Source organism: Aotus nancymaae, unplaced genomic scaffold (genome assembly GCF_030222135.1).
Source record: "Aotus nancymaae isolate 86718 unplaced genomic scaffold, 86718_ANA_hifiasm-v0.15.2.pri h1tg000012l, whole genome shotgun sequence".
Taxonomy (NCBI): domain Eukaryota; kingdom Metazoa; phylum Chordata; class Mammalia; order Primates; family Aotidae; genus Aotus; species Aotus nancymaae.
In genome coordinates this window covers 41749836-41769713 of record NW_026988423.1, presented here as the reverse complement: position 1 = coordinate 41769713, position 19878 = coordinate 41749836, and the positions used below count along the sequence as shown (strand labels likewise).

The 19878-nt window shown below is 42.7% G+C and overlaps 1 protein-coding gene across 3 annotated transcripts in view; it reads right to left on the bottom strand.

The window, feature by feature from the left end:
* Positions 1-19878, bottom strand: part of LOC105714933 (S-adenosyl-L-methionine-dependent tRNA 4-demethylwyosine synthase TYW1) — a 257762-nt gene that overhangs the window by 27333 nt on the left and 210551 nt on the right. For all 3 annotated transcript variants that reach the window (XM_012449092.2, XM_012449091.3, XM_012449093.3), the window contains exon 15: positions 18096-18263. In XM_012449092.2, coding sequence (XP_012304515.1) covers positions 18096-18263 — 168 coding nt within the window. The remainder of the gene's footprint in view (positions 1-18095; positions 18264-19878) is intronic.

Genomic DNA, 19878 nt, shown 5'->3' with positions numbered 1-19878 from the left:
CCAACTGTGGTACATCCACACAATGGAGTTTTATTCACCCATAAAAAAAAAGCTATCAAGCCAGGAAAAGGCATGAAACAATCTTAAATGCTTACTGCTAAGTAAAAAAAAAAATAGCCAGTTTGATAAAGCTACATAGTATATAATTCCGATGATATGACCTCTGGAAAAGAGGTAACTGTAAGTACAGAACAATAGTCAGTGGCTGCCAGGAATTCCACGTTTTGGGGGAGGGATGAAAAGAGGAAGTACGGGGGCTTTTTTTAGGGCAGAAAAGTATTCTAAGTGATACTGTCATGGTAAATGTATGACATTATACACTTGTCAAAATCTATAGAATCTTCTAGCAGAAATACTGAATCTTAATGTATGCAAATTTTTAAAATGCACAAGTTAGGGGATCCCAGGAAGGAGTGAAGACTGATAAGAGAATGGAATTATATTACAAATGCATGAAATAATCTCACTGAAGGGCATCTAGGAGAAAGTGCTGCCCTGAGTTACTTTGGAAATGGGTAGAGTCTGCAGACGAGAGGCAAAAGGAACTGCACATAGTGCTGTATTCCAGGGTTAACAACTCCAACACCGCTACATACACTGCAGTCGAACAGTTAAGGAAACGGATGGCTGAGGGTGGGAACCAGGTATCTCACTGTTGGGCTGGGAATTTACAGATGAGCAAGGGAAAGAGGTTAGAAGCATCCATGGGGAAATGGATTAGCAACGGTTGTGTACTTACCTGAATATAGGGACAGGCAGAAATCTAGAAATGTGGATACACACACGTATTTCTCTGCTTGGTCAGCTGTGAGGGCCTAAAAAGACAGCTCAACAATGAGCATGCCTTCCCCAGAGCTTGATTTCTTACACCATTCACCAATAAACGATAGCTGGGGCAGGAAATATAGATGCTTCTCGACTTACAGTGGGGCTGTATCCTGATAAACACATAATCAGTCAAATACAGGCGGCTGTGGCTCACTGCCGGTTCCCAGCATGGCAGCGTTAAGTACAGTTTCTACTGAATATGTATCGCTTTCACACCATCATAAAGTCAAAAAACTGTAAGTTGAACCACTGTAAGTTGGGACCATCTGTGTGTGAGATAATCCTGGAGAATCTTGTGGTGCCAGAAAGTAAGAAAGTGCTCAAAACACACACACACACAGACACACACACCCCATGTTGATGGGGGTATGGCAAAGGAACACAGGAGCCAACTGAAAGAGATCTCAATGGCCAAAGCTGGGACAATCTGAGCAACAAAAGAAATAAAGTAGTATTGGATCATAACTCAAGGTATAAAATAAATAAATGTGTTCACAGTGATAAAGACATATAGATAGACAGACATGGATGGATGGATGGATGGACGGATTTACAGACAGATAGAGATTAGATGGATAAATAGACACAGCCAGATAGATAATGGATGGATGGATGGATGGATACATGGATGGATGGATGGACGGATTTACAGACAGATAGAGATTAGATGGATAAATAGACACAGCCAGATAGATAATGGATGGATGGATGGATGGATACATGGATGATGGATGGATGGATGGATTTACAGACAGACAGAGATCAGACGGATAGATAGACACAGCCAGATAGATAATGGATGGATGGATGGATGGATACATGGATGATGGATGGATGGATGGATTTACAGACAGACAGAGATCAGACGGATAGATAGACACAGCCAGATAGATAATGGATGGATGAATGGATGGATGGATGGATGGATGGATGGATGATGGATGTAGATTATGGATGGATGGATAGATGGATGGACAGACAGATGATGGATGGAAGGACACATAGATGATTGATGGATGAATGGATGGACGGATGGATGGACAGACAAGAGGATGGATGGATGGATGGATGGATGGACAGATGATGGATGGATGGACAGATAGATAATTGATGGATGGATGGATGGACAGATAGATGACTGATGGATGGACAGATAGATAAGATGATGGATGGATGGATGAATAGACAGATAGATGATGGATAGATGAACGGATGGACAGACAGATGATGGATGGATGGACAGAGATGGTGATACAGATATATGATTGAATACGTTAATAAATGAGGGAGAAGAGACAAACATTTAGTATGGAAGAATTCCAAATAACTTATGTAGATACTCTGCCCTCAAGGATAGGGAGCCTAACACTGCGCCCCTTGGATATGGACCACACACTGTGATTTCCTTCCAAAGAGCACAGCATGAAAAGTAGGAGTGGAGGGAGTAATTTGACAGTGTAGAAACCTGACAAATACTGCCTCAGTTGGCGGATCAAGGTCAACGTTGTTAAGCCGTGCTGACAGTAGGTGTGTGCCCTTGATATGATGTGATGAAAATGGCACTTCACCTCTGTGATCTTCTCTTAAAAATTCATAACTCAAGTCTTCTGAGAAAAACATGACACAAATCTCAATAATAGGGCATTCCACAAAATCCCTCCAGTACTCCTCAAAGCTATCAAGGAAATCAAACATAAGGAAAGTCTGAGAAACTGCCACAGCCAAGAGGAGCCTAAAGAGAATTGACAACTAAATGTAATAGGACCCTAGAACAGAAAGAGGACATTAGGTAAAACCTAAGGAAATCTAAATAATTGTTCAGTTAACGATCATAAATCAATACTGGCTCACTAACTGTAACACATGTACCAATGTAAGACGTTAATAGGGCAAATCTAGGGTATATGGGAACTCTCTATAATACAGTCTCAATTTTTCTGTAAATAAAAAATTTCTGTAAAACATAAAGTCTATTAAAAAAAAAAAAAAGAATTGCCTAGGTGCAGTGGCTTACGCCTGTGATCCCGGCAATTTGGGAGGCCAAGGTGGGTGGATCACTTGAGGTTAGGAGTTCAAGACCAGCCTAGCCAACATGGTGAAACCCTGTTTCTACTAAAAGCACAAAATTAGCTGGGTATGGTGGCATGTGCTTATTATCCCAAATACTTAGGAGGCTGAGGCAGGAGAATTGCTTGACCCTGGGAGGTGGAGGTTGCAGTGAGCTGAGATCGTGTCACTGCACTCCAGCCTGGGCAACAGAGTGAGACTTTGTCTCAAAAAATAAAAAAATTTTCTTTTAAAAGAATGTAGTTTGAAAACACTACTATGCAGATTCCACAAGCCATATATATCACTTATCACTCAGCACCCACTGGCTGTGACCCCCTATTCCAGGATATTGCCAACATGTAGAGGAAATTTCGATGGCTCCTCACTAAAAGTATCAAAGCTTGTTGGATTCTCACAGTCTAATTAATTTCTAGACTGACAGGACCAAGGTTACATTTAAGCTGTCTCGGCTGAGAGCCGAGAAGCAGAAAGCTGACTGTACCACCTCATCCCAGCCACCCCTCCAAAGCACAGACGCTGTAGGCAACTGTGGTCATCTCCTTGTCCCTCTAGCTCAACCCTGAAACTGAAACACGCAGGCCCATTTACTGAATGTGAGTGGGATTTGTCTTTCTGCTGTTCAAAGCCAGGGTCATTGAGTTTTCTGCACCCTTCTATTACTATGTTGGTGCAAAAGTAATTGCGGTCTTTGCCACTGAAAATAACACTTACTATGCTAGCCTCTAAGTAGCCCGCCTCTTATCAAATGCAGAAGCTCTGCTTTCTAGACTCTGAACATCATATCTACATGACAAAACTCAGAAGGATAAAATAAATCACCCGTTTTCAAAAATATTTCACAATAATTAAGAAATGATTTGTATGTGGCGTAAACATGGCAATGACAGTATCACTGCACTGCAAATGACCACAAAGTATCCCAGGTATGAATAGGGCAATACAGATCCTAAGACACTCTCCAGAGGCTATATCATGTGAAAATCTTACCAACTTAATGCGGGATCATTAAAGGTCATGTAGATATAAATATTCAACTGATGTCTGGGATCCCTCTAGAATACTGTGGATTTTTTTTAAACATTCACTTTACATTTTGGATTATACTGTTTCATGAATCAGAGGGTATTTTGTTTTATTTTATTTCATTTAGACAGGGGCTGGCTCTGTTGCCCAGGCTGGAGTGCAGTGGCACGATCTCTGCTCACTGCAACCTCCGCCTCCCAGGCTCAAGTGATCCTCCTGACTCACCCTCCTCAGTCCCAACTACGGGTACATACCACCACATCTAGCTAATTTTTGTAGAGACGGGGTTGTCCAGGCTAGTCTCAAACTCCCGGCCTCAAGTGATCCTCCCATCTTGGCCTCCCAAAGTGCTGGGATTACAGATGTACGCCACCACACCAGCCAGAGGGTATTTAAATTTGTGAAGTGGGCTAGGCATGGTGGCTTATGCGTGTAATCCCAGCACTTTGCAAGGCTGAGTGAGGCAGATCATTTAAGGCCATGAGTTTGAGACCAGCCTGGCCAACATGGTGAAACTCGTCTCTACTAAAAATATAAGAATTAGCTGGGCGTGGTGGTGAGCGCCTGTAGTCCCAGTTACTTGGGAGGCTGAGGCAGGAGAATCACTTGAACCTGGGAGGCAGAGGCTGCAGTGGGCTGAGATTGTTCCACTGCACTGCAGCCTGGGTGACAGAGCGAGACTCCATCTCAAAAAACAAACAAACTTTGTGAAGTGGATAAAGAAATGCCACAACTGGGGAATTGTCAATGCTCTTCTTTGTAGCAATATTCTTATTTCTGCTAGGCAATTTTACTATAATAAAAAAACTACAGTACAGTAGATAGGGATGACTTTCGCCAAGCACAGATGGCATCAGTTTCCTGCTGCAGAAAAAAGGAGGAATGGTGAATGAGAAAAAGTCACTGGATTTAACCATTAGCAGGTCACCAATGACATTTAAATACCAAATTCAATCCAGTAAATATTTGCTGAATAAATGAACGAGTGAATGAATGATAAAGAAGGTTAGTAGATACCAAAACTAGCAAAGAAGATGGAACAAAGTTTCTGATTCCAGAAGGTAAGACAATGAGAAAGGAAAGCAGATGAAGGAGAGGGAGCTATGCATCCACTCAGCACACGGAGACTCTGATATGTACCAAGTACTCCAGAACGTACTGGGAATGACAGTCCTTGTGTCCCAGTGACTCACAGCTTCCCAGAGAAGGCTTGTTATATGTGCATATAGATCTGACAGAAGTGGTCTCAAGGGAGAGAAGTTTGTTTTACAGTTTTAAAGAGCGGAATCACACAAGGTGAATTGCGGTGGGTAGGAAAAGGAGGGCATTTCTGGCCAAAGAAATATCTTGAACAAATGCAGAGAAGAAAGAAGGAATATGGGAGTACTGTATAAAGGCCCAGGGAGGGGCCTGAAATGAAGTGAAAAAGGACCTGATTATGAAGGCCATTACAAATCAAATAAAATGATTAAGTGTTGCTCTTGCAAGTTATGTGAGATGTGACATGTTCCAAAGTGTGGAGAGAAACAATAAGCTTAGAATTGGCAGCATAAAGAAGGAGGACGCTGAATAGTTGATATCTGCCCTCAGTTACGTATGAATTGTATGATCAGTTTGTAGATTCTTCTAGTCTTTCTAGGGTTTGTTTTGCTCCCTTTCTGCTTCTTTCCTTTGTCTTTTAGTTACATCTCTGCTTCTTTTTTTTTTTTTTCTTTTTTTTTGAGACAGAGTCTTACTCTGTTGCCAGGCTGGAGTGCAGTGGCGCGATCTCGGCTCACTGCAACCTCCACCTCCTGGGTTCAAGTGATTCTCTTGCCTCAGCCTCCTGATGAGCTGGGAGTACAGGCGCCCGCCACCACGCCCGGCTAATTTTTTTTTTTTTTTTTTTTTTAGTAGAGACGGGTTTCACCATGTTGGCCAGGATAGTCTCAATCTCCTGACCTCATGATTCACCCGCCTTGGCTTCCCAAAGTGCTGGGATTACAGGCGTGAGCCACCATACCCGGTCTCACTTTTTTCTTTCTTTCTTTCTTTTTTTGGAGAAAGTTTTGCTTCGTTGCCCAGTGTCGTGATCTTGGCTCACTGCAAACTCCACCTCCCAGGTTCAAGCGATTCTTTTGCCTCAGCCTCCTGAGTAGTTGGGATTGCAGGTGCCTGCCATCATGCCCAGCTGATTTTTGTATTTCTAGTAGAGATGGGGTTTCACCATGTTGGCTAGGCTGGTCTCAAAACACTCCTGACCTTAGGTGATCCACCCACCTTGGCCTCCCAAAGTGCTGGAATTATAGGGGTGAGCACTGGGCCTGGCCACATCTTTGCTTTTCAACACTAGTACCCTTAAGGTAAATTGCTAGCCTATTTATTAAATGGGATCTGATGAGATCTGATTAGGATTAAGAAAAGATTGTTTCAAGTAAGTGTCAGGAAATTCTTTCCAGGAACACTGCAACAGCAGCCATTCAAACTTAACTGGACGACACCTTTAAATTAAAAAAGAAAATGAGTTTGCCTGGGAATAATCTACCAATATCAAACATTCCCAACTGGACTGGCATTACTGTTCACTAGGGAGATGCAAATCCCAAGTCCACAGTGGTATCATGTCTGGTTCCAGACAAGATGGAGTAGATGCACCTCTCCCTATTCCTCCTGCTAAGTACTGCTAAAAATAGAGGACATTATATATAAGGCAACCAAAAAGATTCTCAGAAGTACAGATAAGAAGGCACACTGGCTAGGGGCCTAGGAATCTGAGGAACGGCACAGTGGTTTTTTGGGTCTTATTTTTGGCTCACATATCCTGAACTGGGCTGCAACCTAGAAATACCAATGGCTACGGACAGTAATTGGATAAAAAAAACAAACAGTCCCAAGTAAAGGCTGCTTTCTTAGGAGAGCAGGAACAGGGCAGCCTAGCAAGACAGAAAAGTTTTAGACAATAACCACCCTAGGCCATGAGAAAAACTAGCCTCGTTCCCATCTGGTTAGCGAACGCTGTGTGGGAACCTAGACCCCCACCTTCACCCAGCTGTACTGAGGCACCCCGCACAGCTCCCACTACCAGGGAGGTATCAGGGAAAGTCAGTGGGGAATCCTGCCTTCCTCCTCCCCTCCGGCTGTGATGTCATACAGACTACGCAGGGAGCCTGGACTTTCTACATCCGGCAGTAACAAGGCACCTCCCGCTAAACACTAGAGTGGTGTCAGAAGCAGCTTAGTGGAGAACTAGGACTTCCGCCACTGCCCAGCAGCAACAGGCCCTGGCCTCCATTGGAGACTGTAGGGGGGACAGTAACAAGACGGCTCTCCCTTCCTCATCGGAACGCTCTCACAGGAGGCTGAGGGGAGCCTGAACTTCTGCTCCCACTTGGCAGCAACAAGGCACCCTTCCTACAGTAGGTCACTGGAAGCTGAGAGGGGACCGGACCTCACCCTGGAAGTAATGAGGTAACACCCTCTCATGCCATCCCCACAGTGCAGTGTCCAAGGTAGCCAGCTAAGACAGAAGTTTTATTAATAAATAAGATCCAGAGTCTCCTAACATAATAGGCAAAATGTCCAGGAAACAACTGAAAATTACTTATCATATCAAAAAAAAAAAGGAAAATCTCAACTTGAATGAAAAAAGACAATCAAAAGATGCCAACATGATATGTATGTTGTAATTATCTGATTAAGATTTTAGGCCGGGCGCGGTGGCTCAAGCCTGTAATCCCAGCACTTTGGGAGGCCGAGGCGGGTGGATCACGAGGTCAAGAGATCGAGACCATCCTGGTCAACATGGTGAAACCCCGTCTCTACTAATACAAAAAATTAGCTGGGCACGGTGGCGCGTGCCTGTAATCCCAGCTACTCAGGAGGCTGAGGCAGGAGAATTGCCTGAACCCAGGAGGCGGAGATTGCGGTGAGCCGAGATCGCGCCATTGCGCTCCAGCCTGGGTATCAAGAGCGAAACTCCGTCTCAAAAAAAAAAAAAAAAAAAAAAAAAAAAAAAAAAGATTTTAAAGTAGCCATCATAAATGTGCTTCAATGAGCAATTAAAAACAGACAGAAGAAACAGAAATTTGGCCAGGTGTGGTAGCTCACACCCATAATCCCAGGGAGATGGAGGCAGGTGGATCACTGGAAGCCAAGAGTTCAAGACCAGCCTGGCCAACACAGTGAAACTTCATCTCTACTAAAACTACAAAAATTAGCTGGGCGTGGTGGCACACACCTGTAATCCTAGCTACTCAGGAGGCTGAGGCAGGAGAATCACTTGAACTCAGGAGGCAGAGGCTGCAGTGAGCCAACAGTGCGCCACTGCACTCCAGCCTGGGCGACAGAGTGAGACTTGGTCTCAAAAAAAAAAAAAGAAGAAGAAGAAAAATAGTTAAATAGAAAAAGGAAAATAATCAAATGAAAATTTTAGAACTGAAAAATACAATAACTAAAATAATAAATGGCTCAACAGAATGAATGAATCTAAACGTAGAACAAGAGTCTAAAAAGCAGAGAGACTAAAAGAGAAACAAAGAAAGCCTCAGGTACCTGTTGGACTATAACAACAACAAACTCTAACATTTGTGTCCTCAGAGATCTAAAAAGGTACGAGAAATAAGATGAGGCTGAAAAAGTATCTGGAGAACAACTAGAAACTTCCCCAATTTGTAAAGGGCATATACCTGCAGATTCAGGAAGCTGAGCATACCTCTAAAACAACAGACCCAAAGAAATCCAGGCTCAGGCAACCTGTAATCAAACTTCTGAAAGCTAAAGACCTGAAAATTTTTTAAAATCTTGAAAGCAGGGAGAGAGAAACACCTTACCTAAAGGAGAAAACCAATCAAATGACAAAGGATTTTTCATCAGATGCCAGAGAAGCCAGAAGGAAGTCTCAAAAAGAAAAGAACTGTCAATCCAGAATACTTTACCTACCAAAAATATCCTTCAGGAATGGAGAGGGTTTAAAAGCAAGACAGTGCCAGATGAAGGAAAACCAAGAGGACTGGTTGCTATCACACAGGCTCTAAGAGAACTGCTAAAGGAAGTTCTTCAAACAGATGGGGAAGATTCCAAAGGAAACTTGGACCATCTGGAAGAAAGAAAGAACAACAGAAGGAGTAAGAATATGAGTAAATACAATAAACTCTTCTTCTCTTGAGTTTTCTAAGTTATCTTTGATAGTTGAAGCAAAAATTGTAATATGATCCCATGTGATTTTCACTCTAGGTACAGGAAATATCTAAGACATTCTAAGTAAGGGAGGGAAAAGAGATTTAAGAGAGGTAAAGTTTTCATATATCACCAGTAGACTGTGATACATTATATATGCACAATGTAATATGTAAATCAGCCACTAAAAAGTCTCTATGAAGAGACACATTCAACAACAGTGCGGAGAAATAAAAATGGAATTCTAAAATAGATTGGCAGAGTAGACGAAAAAAGTATGACAACTGTACACTGCCTATAAGAAACTCGCTTCAAATCTAATGATACAGGCAGGCTGAAAGGCAAAGGATAGAAAAGGATATGCCAGGCAAACATTCATCAAAAGAAAGCCCAAGTGGCTCTACTATTGTCAGGTAGAGTAAACTCTGTTTATATTTCCTTCTTCTAATGAGAAAATTACGGAGACAGAGAGGAGCCTGGTGGTGGCCAGAGGCTAGGGATAGTTAGTATCAGACTACAAAGGAGCAGCATGAGAAGGATCTTTGTGGTGTAGAACAGTTTTCTATCTGGGGTGTGGTGATGGCTATACAGATCTCCACATGATATAACGGCATAGAACTAAACACACACATGTGAGTGCATTTATTTTTTATTTTTCTTTTTTGAGACTGAGTCTCACTCTTGTTGCCCAGGCTGGAGTGCAATGGGTGATCTCAGCTCACCGCAACCTCTGCTTCCCAGGTTCAAGCAATTCTCCCCGCTCAGCCTCCCAAGTAGTTGGTATTACAGGTGTGCACCACCACACCTGGCTAATTTTGTATTTTTAGTAGAGATGGGATTTCTTCATGTTGGTCAGGATGCTCTCGAACTCCCGACCTCAGGTGATCTGCCGGCCTTGGCCTCCCAAAGTGCTGGGATTACAGGCATGAGCCACCGCACCCGGCCGTGAGTGCACTTAAAATTGGTGAAATCTGAATAAGGTCTACAGGTAGTACCAATGTCTGTTTCCTGATTTTGATAATGTACTATGATTATGTAAGGCGTTATCACTGGGGAAAAGTGAAGGGTACATGAGACCTTTCTGTACCATTTTGCTGCTTCCTATGGCTCTCTAATTGTTTTAAAGTAAAGGCTTGGTGTTCAGTTTTCTTTGGTGGCTATCTTGGTATAACAATAGGAAAGCAGTGCTTCAACGTGACTGCGGCAGCTTGCACTCTCTTTCAGAAGTCCTGGGATTATTAGTAGAAAGCGAGGCCGGGCACGGTGGCTCATGTCTGTAATCTGAGCACTTCAGGAGGCTGAGGTACGCGGGTTGCTTGAGCCCAGGAGTTTGACAGTAGCCAGGGGAACACAGTGGGATCCCATCTCGACAAAAACTTTAAAAATTAGCTGGGCATAGTGGCTCACATCTATAGTCCCAGCTACTGAAGAGGCTGAAGCAGGAGGATTGCTTGAGCCTGGGAGGTCGAGGTTGCAATGAACCATGTTCATGCCACTGCACTCCAGCCTGGCTGACAGAATGAGATGAGACTCTGTCTCCAAAATAAAAAAAATAAACTGAGCAATCTCCTGAAAAAGCAGAGAATGATAAACAGGTTATTTGATGATTCGCACCTCTCTGGTTTTAGGTCACCTGACCCAGCTCATGAGCTTAAAGAAAGAGCCAATGGACCAGGCCTGAGAAGTGACTACTTCCTAAGAAGTTGTACCATATTTTCATTTCTTTCACTAGACACTAGCATAAGAATAGAGAGGACACGACTGGAAAACGACAAGGCCTGCATACTCTGACATCAACAATGCAGAGGAAAAGCAGTGCCAGAAAACACACAATTGGAGGGAATCTCAATGAGACTCGTTTTGCTTTTTGGATGAGTTTCTCTATCACTTCCATATAGCCATGGTTTCCAAGCAGGGTACTTACTCACTGGGACACTGCGGGGTATTTTAAATTTTAAAGAGGAATGCAGTGACACTACATCTGTTGGACATTCCATCAACTACTAGCTTGAGACAGTTCCCAGTTTCAACGTTAGGCTGTGTCACAGATGATGTCATAACAAACAGAACTGCTAGGTATTTCTCTTGACCTACAGGTCTTGGAAAAAGCTATTGACGCACTAGAGCACTATGAGGGTGAAAGTTGGAAGCCTCTGCGTTAGGGTACACCTGGTGGTTAAGCAGCTAATTTCAAAGCATTCTGATGGTCACGGACCATCTGTCTCACTCTGGGCATTCTAAGGACAACTTCTTATAATCTGAACTCCATAATTTGATATCTCTATCTTTGCTGGGATTTCTTCCTGACATCACAGAGTCAACCCATTCACTGTCTGCCTACATGAAACATAAATATGCAAGTAACATCATCTCTGTGGAAGACACCATCACAACAACCCATTTCCCAGGCTAGAGGCCAGGGAGTCACGCCTGAACCCATACGCTCGTTAGTGGTCCTCATTTAACACTTTGCCAGGTCCACCACTCACCACTCTCACTCAACACAGCCTTTGTCTCAGACCCCATTTCACCTTCGGGTTGCTGGACCTGAGGGTTATAACGGGTTTGTTACTGTTGTTTTAGAGGTGGAGGAGGGTTTCACTATGTTGTCCAGGCTGAGCTAGATAGAACTCCTGGGCTCAAGTGAGTCTCCTGCCTGAGCCTCCCAAGTAGCCCAGACTATAGACATGTGACACCATAGCTGGCTATCACAACCCTGTTTAACTGGTTTCTCTCTCTACAGCTTTTCAATCTATCCCCTGTAATGCTGTTAGACAATTTTTTCTGAAACACAAATCTGATTGTGGCACTTCCCTACTTAAAACTCTTCAGTGCCTCCCCATGCCCTATAGGGAAAATGACATTTAGGACGCCATTCAACGCTATCTGTGACCTTAACCCTGCCTAATAATCTCCTCCTCCTGCAACCCTTCTCTTGACCTCCAGCCATCCCAAACCACCTGTGGTTCTCAGCGTCCCATGCCTCCCCGCTTCTCCTTTGACCTCTGCTTGTACTGTTTCTTCTTGAACGCTTTTCCTGCCTCAGCCATCATTTCAGATCCAGTTAAATGGCGCCTCCTCTGTGAAGCCTCTCCCGATGGGACCAAGTAGTCCTCAGCATGCGCCCACTGAGCTCCATTCCTTTCTTCCACCGTAGCTCTGATTACACTTCTCAGCATTTTCTTGTTTAGATATTTGTCTTTTTCTGTTAGGCCATTCTTGAAGACAGGATGTGGTTTGACTGTCTCCCCACCCAAATCTCATCTTGAATTGTAGCTCTCGTAATTTCCACGTGTTGTGGGAGGGACCTGGTGAGATGTAACTGAATCATGGGGCTGGTTTCCCCCATGCTGTTCTCGTGGTATTGAATAAGTCTCACGAGATCTGATGGTTTTATATGGAGCTTCCTCTTTCGTTTGGTGCTCTTTTCTCTCTTGTCTACCACCATGTAAGATGTGCCTTACACCATGATTGTGAGGCCTTCCCAGCCGCGTGGAACTGTGAGTCCATTAAACCTCTTTTCTTTCATAAATTACCCAGTCTCTCTCTTTTTTTGAGACAGAGTCTCACTCTGTCGCCCAGGCTGGAGTGCAGTGGCACAATCTCTGCTCACTGCAACCTTCGCCTCCCAGGTTCAAGTGACTCTCCTGCCTCAGCCTCCTGAGTAGCTGGGACTACAGGCGCCCACCACCATGCCCAGCTAATTTTTGTATTTTTAGTAGAGATGGGGTTTCACCATATTGGTTAGGCTGGTCTTAAACTCCTGACCTCAGGTGATCTGCCCACCTTGGCCTCCCAAAGTGCTGAGATTACAGGCATGAGCCACCACACCTGGCCTCAGGTATGTCTTTATCAGCAGCAAGAAAATGGCCTAATACAAGGACCACTGCTTACTCATCTTTGTATTCTTAGAGTACCCAGCCCTCTGTATTCGTAGAATACCCATGTGCTGACACACATGGGTATTTAACAAACATTTAAGAGAATAATGAGGGTCTATCTCAGACTCTCTCCTCTGTCCTGCTGCACACCTGGTACCATGTCTGGTTTTGCAATGATCCCACTGATTTTCAGTCGTTCTCCCCTCTAAACGTCAGTGAGCTCCTTGTGGGTAGGGGAAGACCAATAAAAGCAGTAGCAACAACTATTTGTTAACTGCCTATTTCACTTTGGGTTCCCTTCAGAAGGTTCTTCTCTCTTTCTTCCTTCTTTTTCCTTCCTTCCTTCCTTCCTCCCTCCTTCCCCCTTCCTGTCTCTCTCTCTTTCTTTCTCTTTCCTCTCTCTCTTCTCTTTCTTTCTCTCTCCTCTCTCCTCCTCTCTTCTCTCTTCCCCCTTCTCTTTTCTTCCCCCGCCTTTCTGTCTTTCTCTCTTTCTTTCTTGATGGAGTCTCGGTCTGTCACTCAGGCTGGAGTCCTTCTAGGTACTTTAAATATGTTAGTTTTAATCTTGATACTGACCTTGAAAGCAACACTATTAGTATCAATTTTGAATAAGGATACAAGAGATTTAATTAGAGTGATGGAGAGATAGAGAGAAAGGAACAGGGAGTCTAGGACAATGGTTTAAAGTAAGTACAGTGATGACTAATGAACCACTGGGACAAAAAATAGAATTCCCGAGTCCATACTGAAAACAAATAAATACATAAATGGGAGGAAAGGGAGGGCTTCTGTTTACAGTAGAATGCTGAAGGTAAGTGTGGAGGGAGTGGTACAGTTACAAAAAATCAATATTTTACAATCGATACAACATTTTATCAGGCAGGAACCATCACTAAGTGCTAAATCTATGGGGAAATTTTGGTAAGAAGTGAGATACTGCATTGTCTTAAAGTACCTTTGAATAGACAGCTTATTAGTTGCAAAGGAGAGAAACAGAAGAACTGGGTTAAAGTAGCTGGGTGAACAAAATTATCCCCACCAATGAGGGAGACATGGACGCCAGGCACCAGGCATGACACTCTGAAACGGACACATCGCCAATGCAGCATTCCACCTGAGGATGCACAACCTCCATCTAACCAAAGGAAAAATCAGGCAAATAGAAAACAAAAAACATTTCTTTTCTTTTTTTTTTTTTAGATGGTCTCGCTCTGTTGCCCAGACTAAAGTGCAATGGCATGATGAATGGCTCACTGCAACCTTGACCTCCTGGGCTCAGATGATCCTCCCACCTCAGCCCCACAAGTAGCTGGGACTTCAGGTTCGTGCCACCACACCTAGGTAATTTTTCTACTTTTAAATAGGGATGGGGTCTTACTATGTTGCCCAGACTGGTCTTGAACTTCTGGGCTCAAGGGATCCACCTGCCTCAGCCTCCCAAAATTCTGAGATTAGAGGTGTAAGCCACTGCGTCTCACCAAGAAACAATTCTATTAAAAGAAAGGGAAGGGATGAAACTGTATTCTTTTAAAACACCAACATCATAAAAGACAAAGAAAGACTTGTGGAAATGCCCCAAATTGAAGGTGACTAGAGAGACATGAGAACAAAATGTAGTATCTGGCCTAGATCAGGGGTTGGTTAACTGGGCTGGTAGGCCCAACCTGGCTACATTTAGCTCACAAACCTCTTTTATGGACAGTCTTTGCATTTTTAAAAGGTTGTAAAATGAGTAAACAAGCAAAGATACAAAATACAAAATATAAAAAAATTAAATATTTTTTACTAAATACTAAAAATATAAAATTAAAAATATTAAACATATCTGACACAGACTATATATGGCTTGCAAACCTCAAATATTTACTTTATATAAAAATTAAAATATTTACTTCATATCACCTTTTTTTTTTGAGATGGAGTCACTCTGTCGCCCAGGCTGGAGTGCAGTGACATGATCTTGGCTCACTGCAACCTCTACCTCCTGGGTTCAAGACATTCTCCTTCCTCAGTCTCCCGAGTAGCTGGGATTACTGGTGCCTGCCACCATGCCTGGCTAATTTTTGTGTTTTTAGTACAGATGGGGTTTCACCACACTGGCCAAGCTGGTCTTGAACTCCTAACCTCAAATGATGCGCCCGCCTCAGCCTCCCTCCCAAAGTGCTGGGATTACAGGCATGAGCCACCACACCCGGCCCAAATTTTCTTTATAAAAAAAAGTTTGCTGACTCCTGCAGAGTAGATCCTGAATGAACTGGAGGGGGAAGTGCTATAATGGACATTACAAGCTGAATTATGGCTGAACTGACAAAATCTGAATATGGATGGTAGATGAAAGTCATGCAGAAGTTGATAACTGCACTGTGGTTGTAAGAGAGAATATTCCTAGTCTTAAGAAATTCACACTGAAACATTTAGGGGCAAAGGACCAGGACCAATGCAACAATTCTTCAAATGGCTCAGAAAAGACAGCAGATGTATGCACGTACATGCGAGGGGCAGAGGGGGAAGGGAGGGAGGGAGAGGGAGAGAGAACAACAGCATGAGAGATACAGAGACAGAGAGACAGAGGGAGTGCACGCGTGCGAACAAGTAAATGGCAGAAAAATGGTAACAGGTGATTTTTCAAATCTGGGTCCTTTGTTCTATTTTTTTCATTGCACTCTTTTGTAAATTTGAAATAATTTCCAAATTTAAAACAAAAGAAAAAGAAAGAAGGAAGGAAAGAAGGGAATATAGGCTCTGGAGTTATGCCAGGGCTTACATCCCATTTCTACTCCTTACGGGCTGTTTCTTCTTAGGCAAGTTACTGAACCCCTTTATGTGTCTGTTTCTCATCCACAGACAGAGGTCAGGCCGGGCTTGGTGACTTGACTCACACCTGTAATTCCAGAACTTTGGGAGACTGAAGTGGGTGGATCACTTGAAGTCAGGAGTTGGAGACCAGCCTGGCCAACACGGTGAAACCCCGTCTCTACTAAAAATACAAAAATTAGCCAGGTGTAATGGCGCATGCCTGTAATCCCAGCTACCCAGGAGGGTGAGGCAGCAGAATCTCTTGAACCCGGGAGATGTAGGTTGCAGTGAGCCAAGATCGCACCATTACACTTCAGCCTGGGCAACAGAGCGAGACACTGTCTAAAAACAACAACAACAAAAAAAGACAGAGGTCTCAATAGTACCTACCTTACAGGGAAGCTGTGAAGATTTAAAAATACACTTGACAGTGTGTGTCACATATTAAGCATGCACCAAATTAGCTGGTTCTCTAAAAATAAAAATAACAGAAGCAGCAACAACTGAATCATGCTGTGAGGCAGGTGCTGTGAACTGTTTCACAGCAATGGCCTTAGCCAGCAATATGCCCATTTTCCAGACGGAAAGCTAAAAAGAGGCGGGTCAAGACTGAAGCCCTACTCAATCTGACTCCATGCATAATCTCTTCTTGTTCAGTCCACTACAGAAAGATGAAAGAACTTGCACAAAGTCACCAAATTAACAAGTGGTGGTGTGAGATTTGTGCCAAGTCTACTTTTCAATTAACCCTGTGGCTTTCATTCTTCATGTCTGAGCACTGTGTGCCTTGCTGCACGGCCTGGTGTCCAGAACTCAGCAGGCATTCAATAAACATCTAGAGAACAGAATCGGCTTGAATTAGATGGTTTGCTATCTATTTCCTCTATCCTCAGGGGAAGAGAGGAGAAATCTTACAGAGTGAAGTAAAGTATTGGACTAAAATTAAATTGTCTTGTTTTAAATGTTCCTTTGAATATTGCCAATGGTTTCGAAAGATGCCTTGTAGTATAAAAAAGGTCAGTAGACTACAGGGAGAGAAGACTGTGGTTCCAGTTTGACACAGCCATTTAAGCCAGTCTCTTCATTCGGACCTCAATTTCCACACGGAAAAAGTGAGAGGGTTAAATCACATATCTCAAACACCTCAGAAGAGATCTTCTGTTCCTAGGCTTGACTTGATTTCTAGAAATACTCTTCTAAATGCAATGGACAGAACACAATCACAGGTAACAAGGCACAGGAGAAGACAAGGCAACATGAATGAGAACTTGCAGAAATGACAGACAACAGAAACAAGCCCACAGGAACTTTAGACATTGGAGTTATCAGATACAAACCATAAAACAACTTGCTTCCAGTACTCAAGAAGATAAAAGCCAAGCTTGAAAACTTCAGCAGTGAAATAGAAATTATACAAAATAGGATATTTGAAATAAACAAACCAAGCAGAAATTATACAATTAAAAAACATGAAATGTAAAATTAAAAAATTAATGGTTGAGTTTAATAGCATAGGAGACACAGCCGAAACAAGACTTAGTGAACTGGAATATGAATCAATAGAAGCTATCCAAAATGAAATATGGAGATGGAGAGACAAAAGCACAAAATATACAAATGAGAAGGCAAGAGATATTCAAAATACATATAGTGACATCTAACATGTTTAATTGGAGTCCCAGAGGAGAAAAAATAATGAGAAAGAGTAAGTATTTAAAGAAATAAAGACTAAGAAAATTTCCAGAACTTCTCCAGAAAATTAATAAATTATTTTAGTAGCCCACCTCTATCAAGAACTGGATTTTTCCTTTAGTAGGAGTTATTTAGTTAAGAAAGATAGTAGATTTGTATACATGTTCTATCTAATAAAAGGACTGAGGGGGAAAAATGGAAATAGTGTTATAAACTAAAATCTTACACAAAATTCTCCAGATGCCAAGATTCAAAGCAATCTAAAATTTGATAGATAACTCAAACTGCTTCTGACAGCTAGAAACTTATATGGGGACTATTAACTATTTTAGCTTTTCCCTGTCATTCCAGGAAAGGACTAAAGGTTATTACAAGGATATTACGCTTTTGTTGTGTTAGAATGCACCTTCTAAAAATTGCAAACCAGAAAGTACTTCAAGATATCCAGATGAGGGCTAAACAAGAAGCAATTTCACACAGAAAAGAGTTTATAAGCCCAGCAGACAGAATTTAGGACTGTCTTAATGTTTGTTTTATGAAAGGTAGCAAATAAGCAGATAATCCCTATAACAAAGTAAGAAGGAAATAAAGAGAGAAGGAAAGAACAGCAGGGTGGAGGGACAGAAGAATGCATGTTTGAGTTAGGCTTACCTTTTTGTGCGCTATCAGGAGGCAATTAGAGTGTTCATGTTCACATGCAATTTCATAGTCGGGGATCAGATCCACCAACTCGAGGACAAACTGTACCACTTCCTCATGCCAGGGCACGTGGGCCATGGTAAGACTGCTTGCTGAACTTTCTCCACAGTAGGTAACACCCTGTGGAAACAGTACAACCATCAGAGAGAAGACTGCAGACCTACATGCATATCACAGAGGAAGGCTTTCAGAGCCAGAAAGCCTTCTTGAGGTCATCCAATGCAATCCAGTCCATATTTTAAAGTGAAGGAAGTGGATGTAGAGATGGTAACACCTGCTTAGGAGATCATAAAGTAGCTACTGACAAAGACAGCAGGCTGATGCTCTTGCTACTCTGCGACATTGCTGGGGCTTAAGCACTGTGCTTTCTACCGTGTCACAGTCTGTGCTGTCTGGTCACAATAATGTATTTGAATCAATAGCATGTCTTTTGATTCAGATTCATCTGTGCACTATAACTGAGGAATTCTGAAGGATTTATCACCCTCTAGGACAATAACAGGGGCACAGTGGACACTCACAAAAATTTACTGACCAAGTAATTGATTCACTGGGAAAATAAGCTGAAGTTCCATTTTCTTTTTTTTTTTTTTTTTTTTTTTTGAGACGGAGTCTCGCTCTCGTTACCCAGGCTGGAGTGCACCGCAACCTCCGCCTCCTGGGTTCAGGCAATTCTCCTGCCTCAGCCTCCTGAGTAGCTGGGATTACAGGCACGCGCCACCGTGCCCAGCTAATTTTTTTGTATTAATAGAGACGGGGTTTCACAATGTTGACCAGGATGGTCTCGATCTCTCGACCTCGTGATCCACCCGCCTCGGCCTCCCAAAGTGCTGGGATTACAGGCTTGAGCCACCGCGCCCGGCCTGAAGTTCCATTTTCTAGTATTATTGAGATTGAGGCTGGCAAACTTTTTCCTTAAAGTGCCAAATGAGGATCCCTTTAAAATTAGTCTTTTTTTTTTTTTTTTTGAGACAGAGTCTTGCTCTGTCACTCAGGCTGGAGTATAGTGGCATGGTCTCAGCTCACCACAACCTCCGACCCCTGGGTTCAAGATTGTCTAGTGCCTCAGCCTCCCAAGTAGCTGAGATTACAGGCACCTGCCACCATGCCTGGCTAATTTTTGTATTTTTAATAGAGATGGGGTTTCGCCATGTTGGCCAGGCTGGTCTTGAATTCCTGGCCTCAGGCAACTTACCTGCCTCAGCCTCCCAAAGTGCTGGGATCACAAGCGTGAGCCACTACACCTGGCCTAAAATTATTCTTTAAGAAGTTCATTTTGTAATGCACTTTGGATGTGGTTGTATAAACAATCATGCTGAAAGGGAAATATATTTGTATATGTACCTATATACCTTTACACACAACTACATATACACATATGTATTTCACCAACACCACATATGTATTTCTGTACAACTGCAGAAAGATAAACTGTCTAACTCTTTTGGACTCTACCTGACAGCCCAGGCATACAAGACCCAAAATTTCATAACTATCTATTTGGTAAATTACATAATGGTAAATGATTAATTTTCTAATAATAAAAGATTTATCTTATTTCTTGAAATAAATCTTAACTCTATGGACGCTTCAAATACCCCCAAATCAAACTTTTCTCAACAAGTTCTTTGAATATCCCAGATATGATTCCACTAAGTGGGAAATAACTGAGGAGGAGGGAGTGGGGAGAAAGGCATGTGTACCCCTCATACGCATTCTCTCTCTCTCTCTCTCT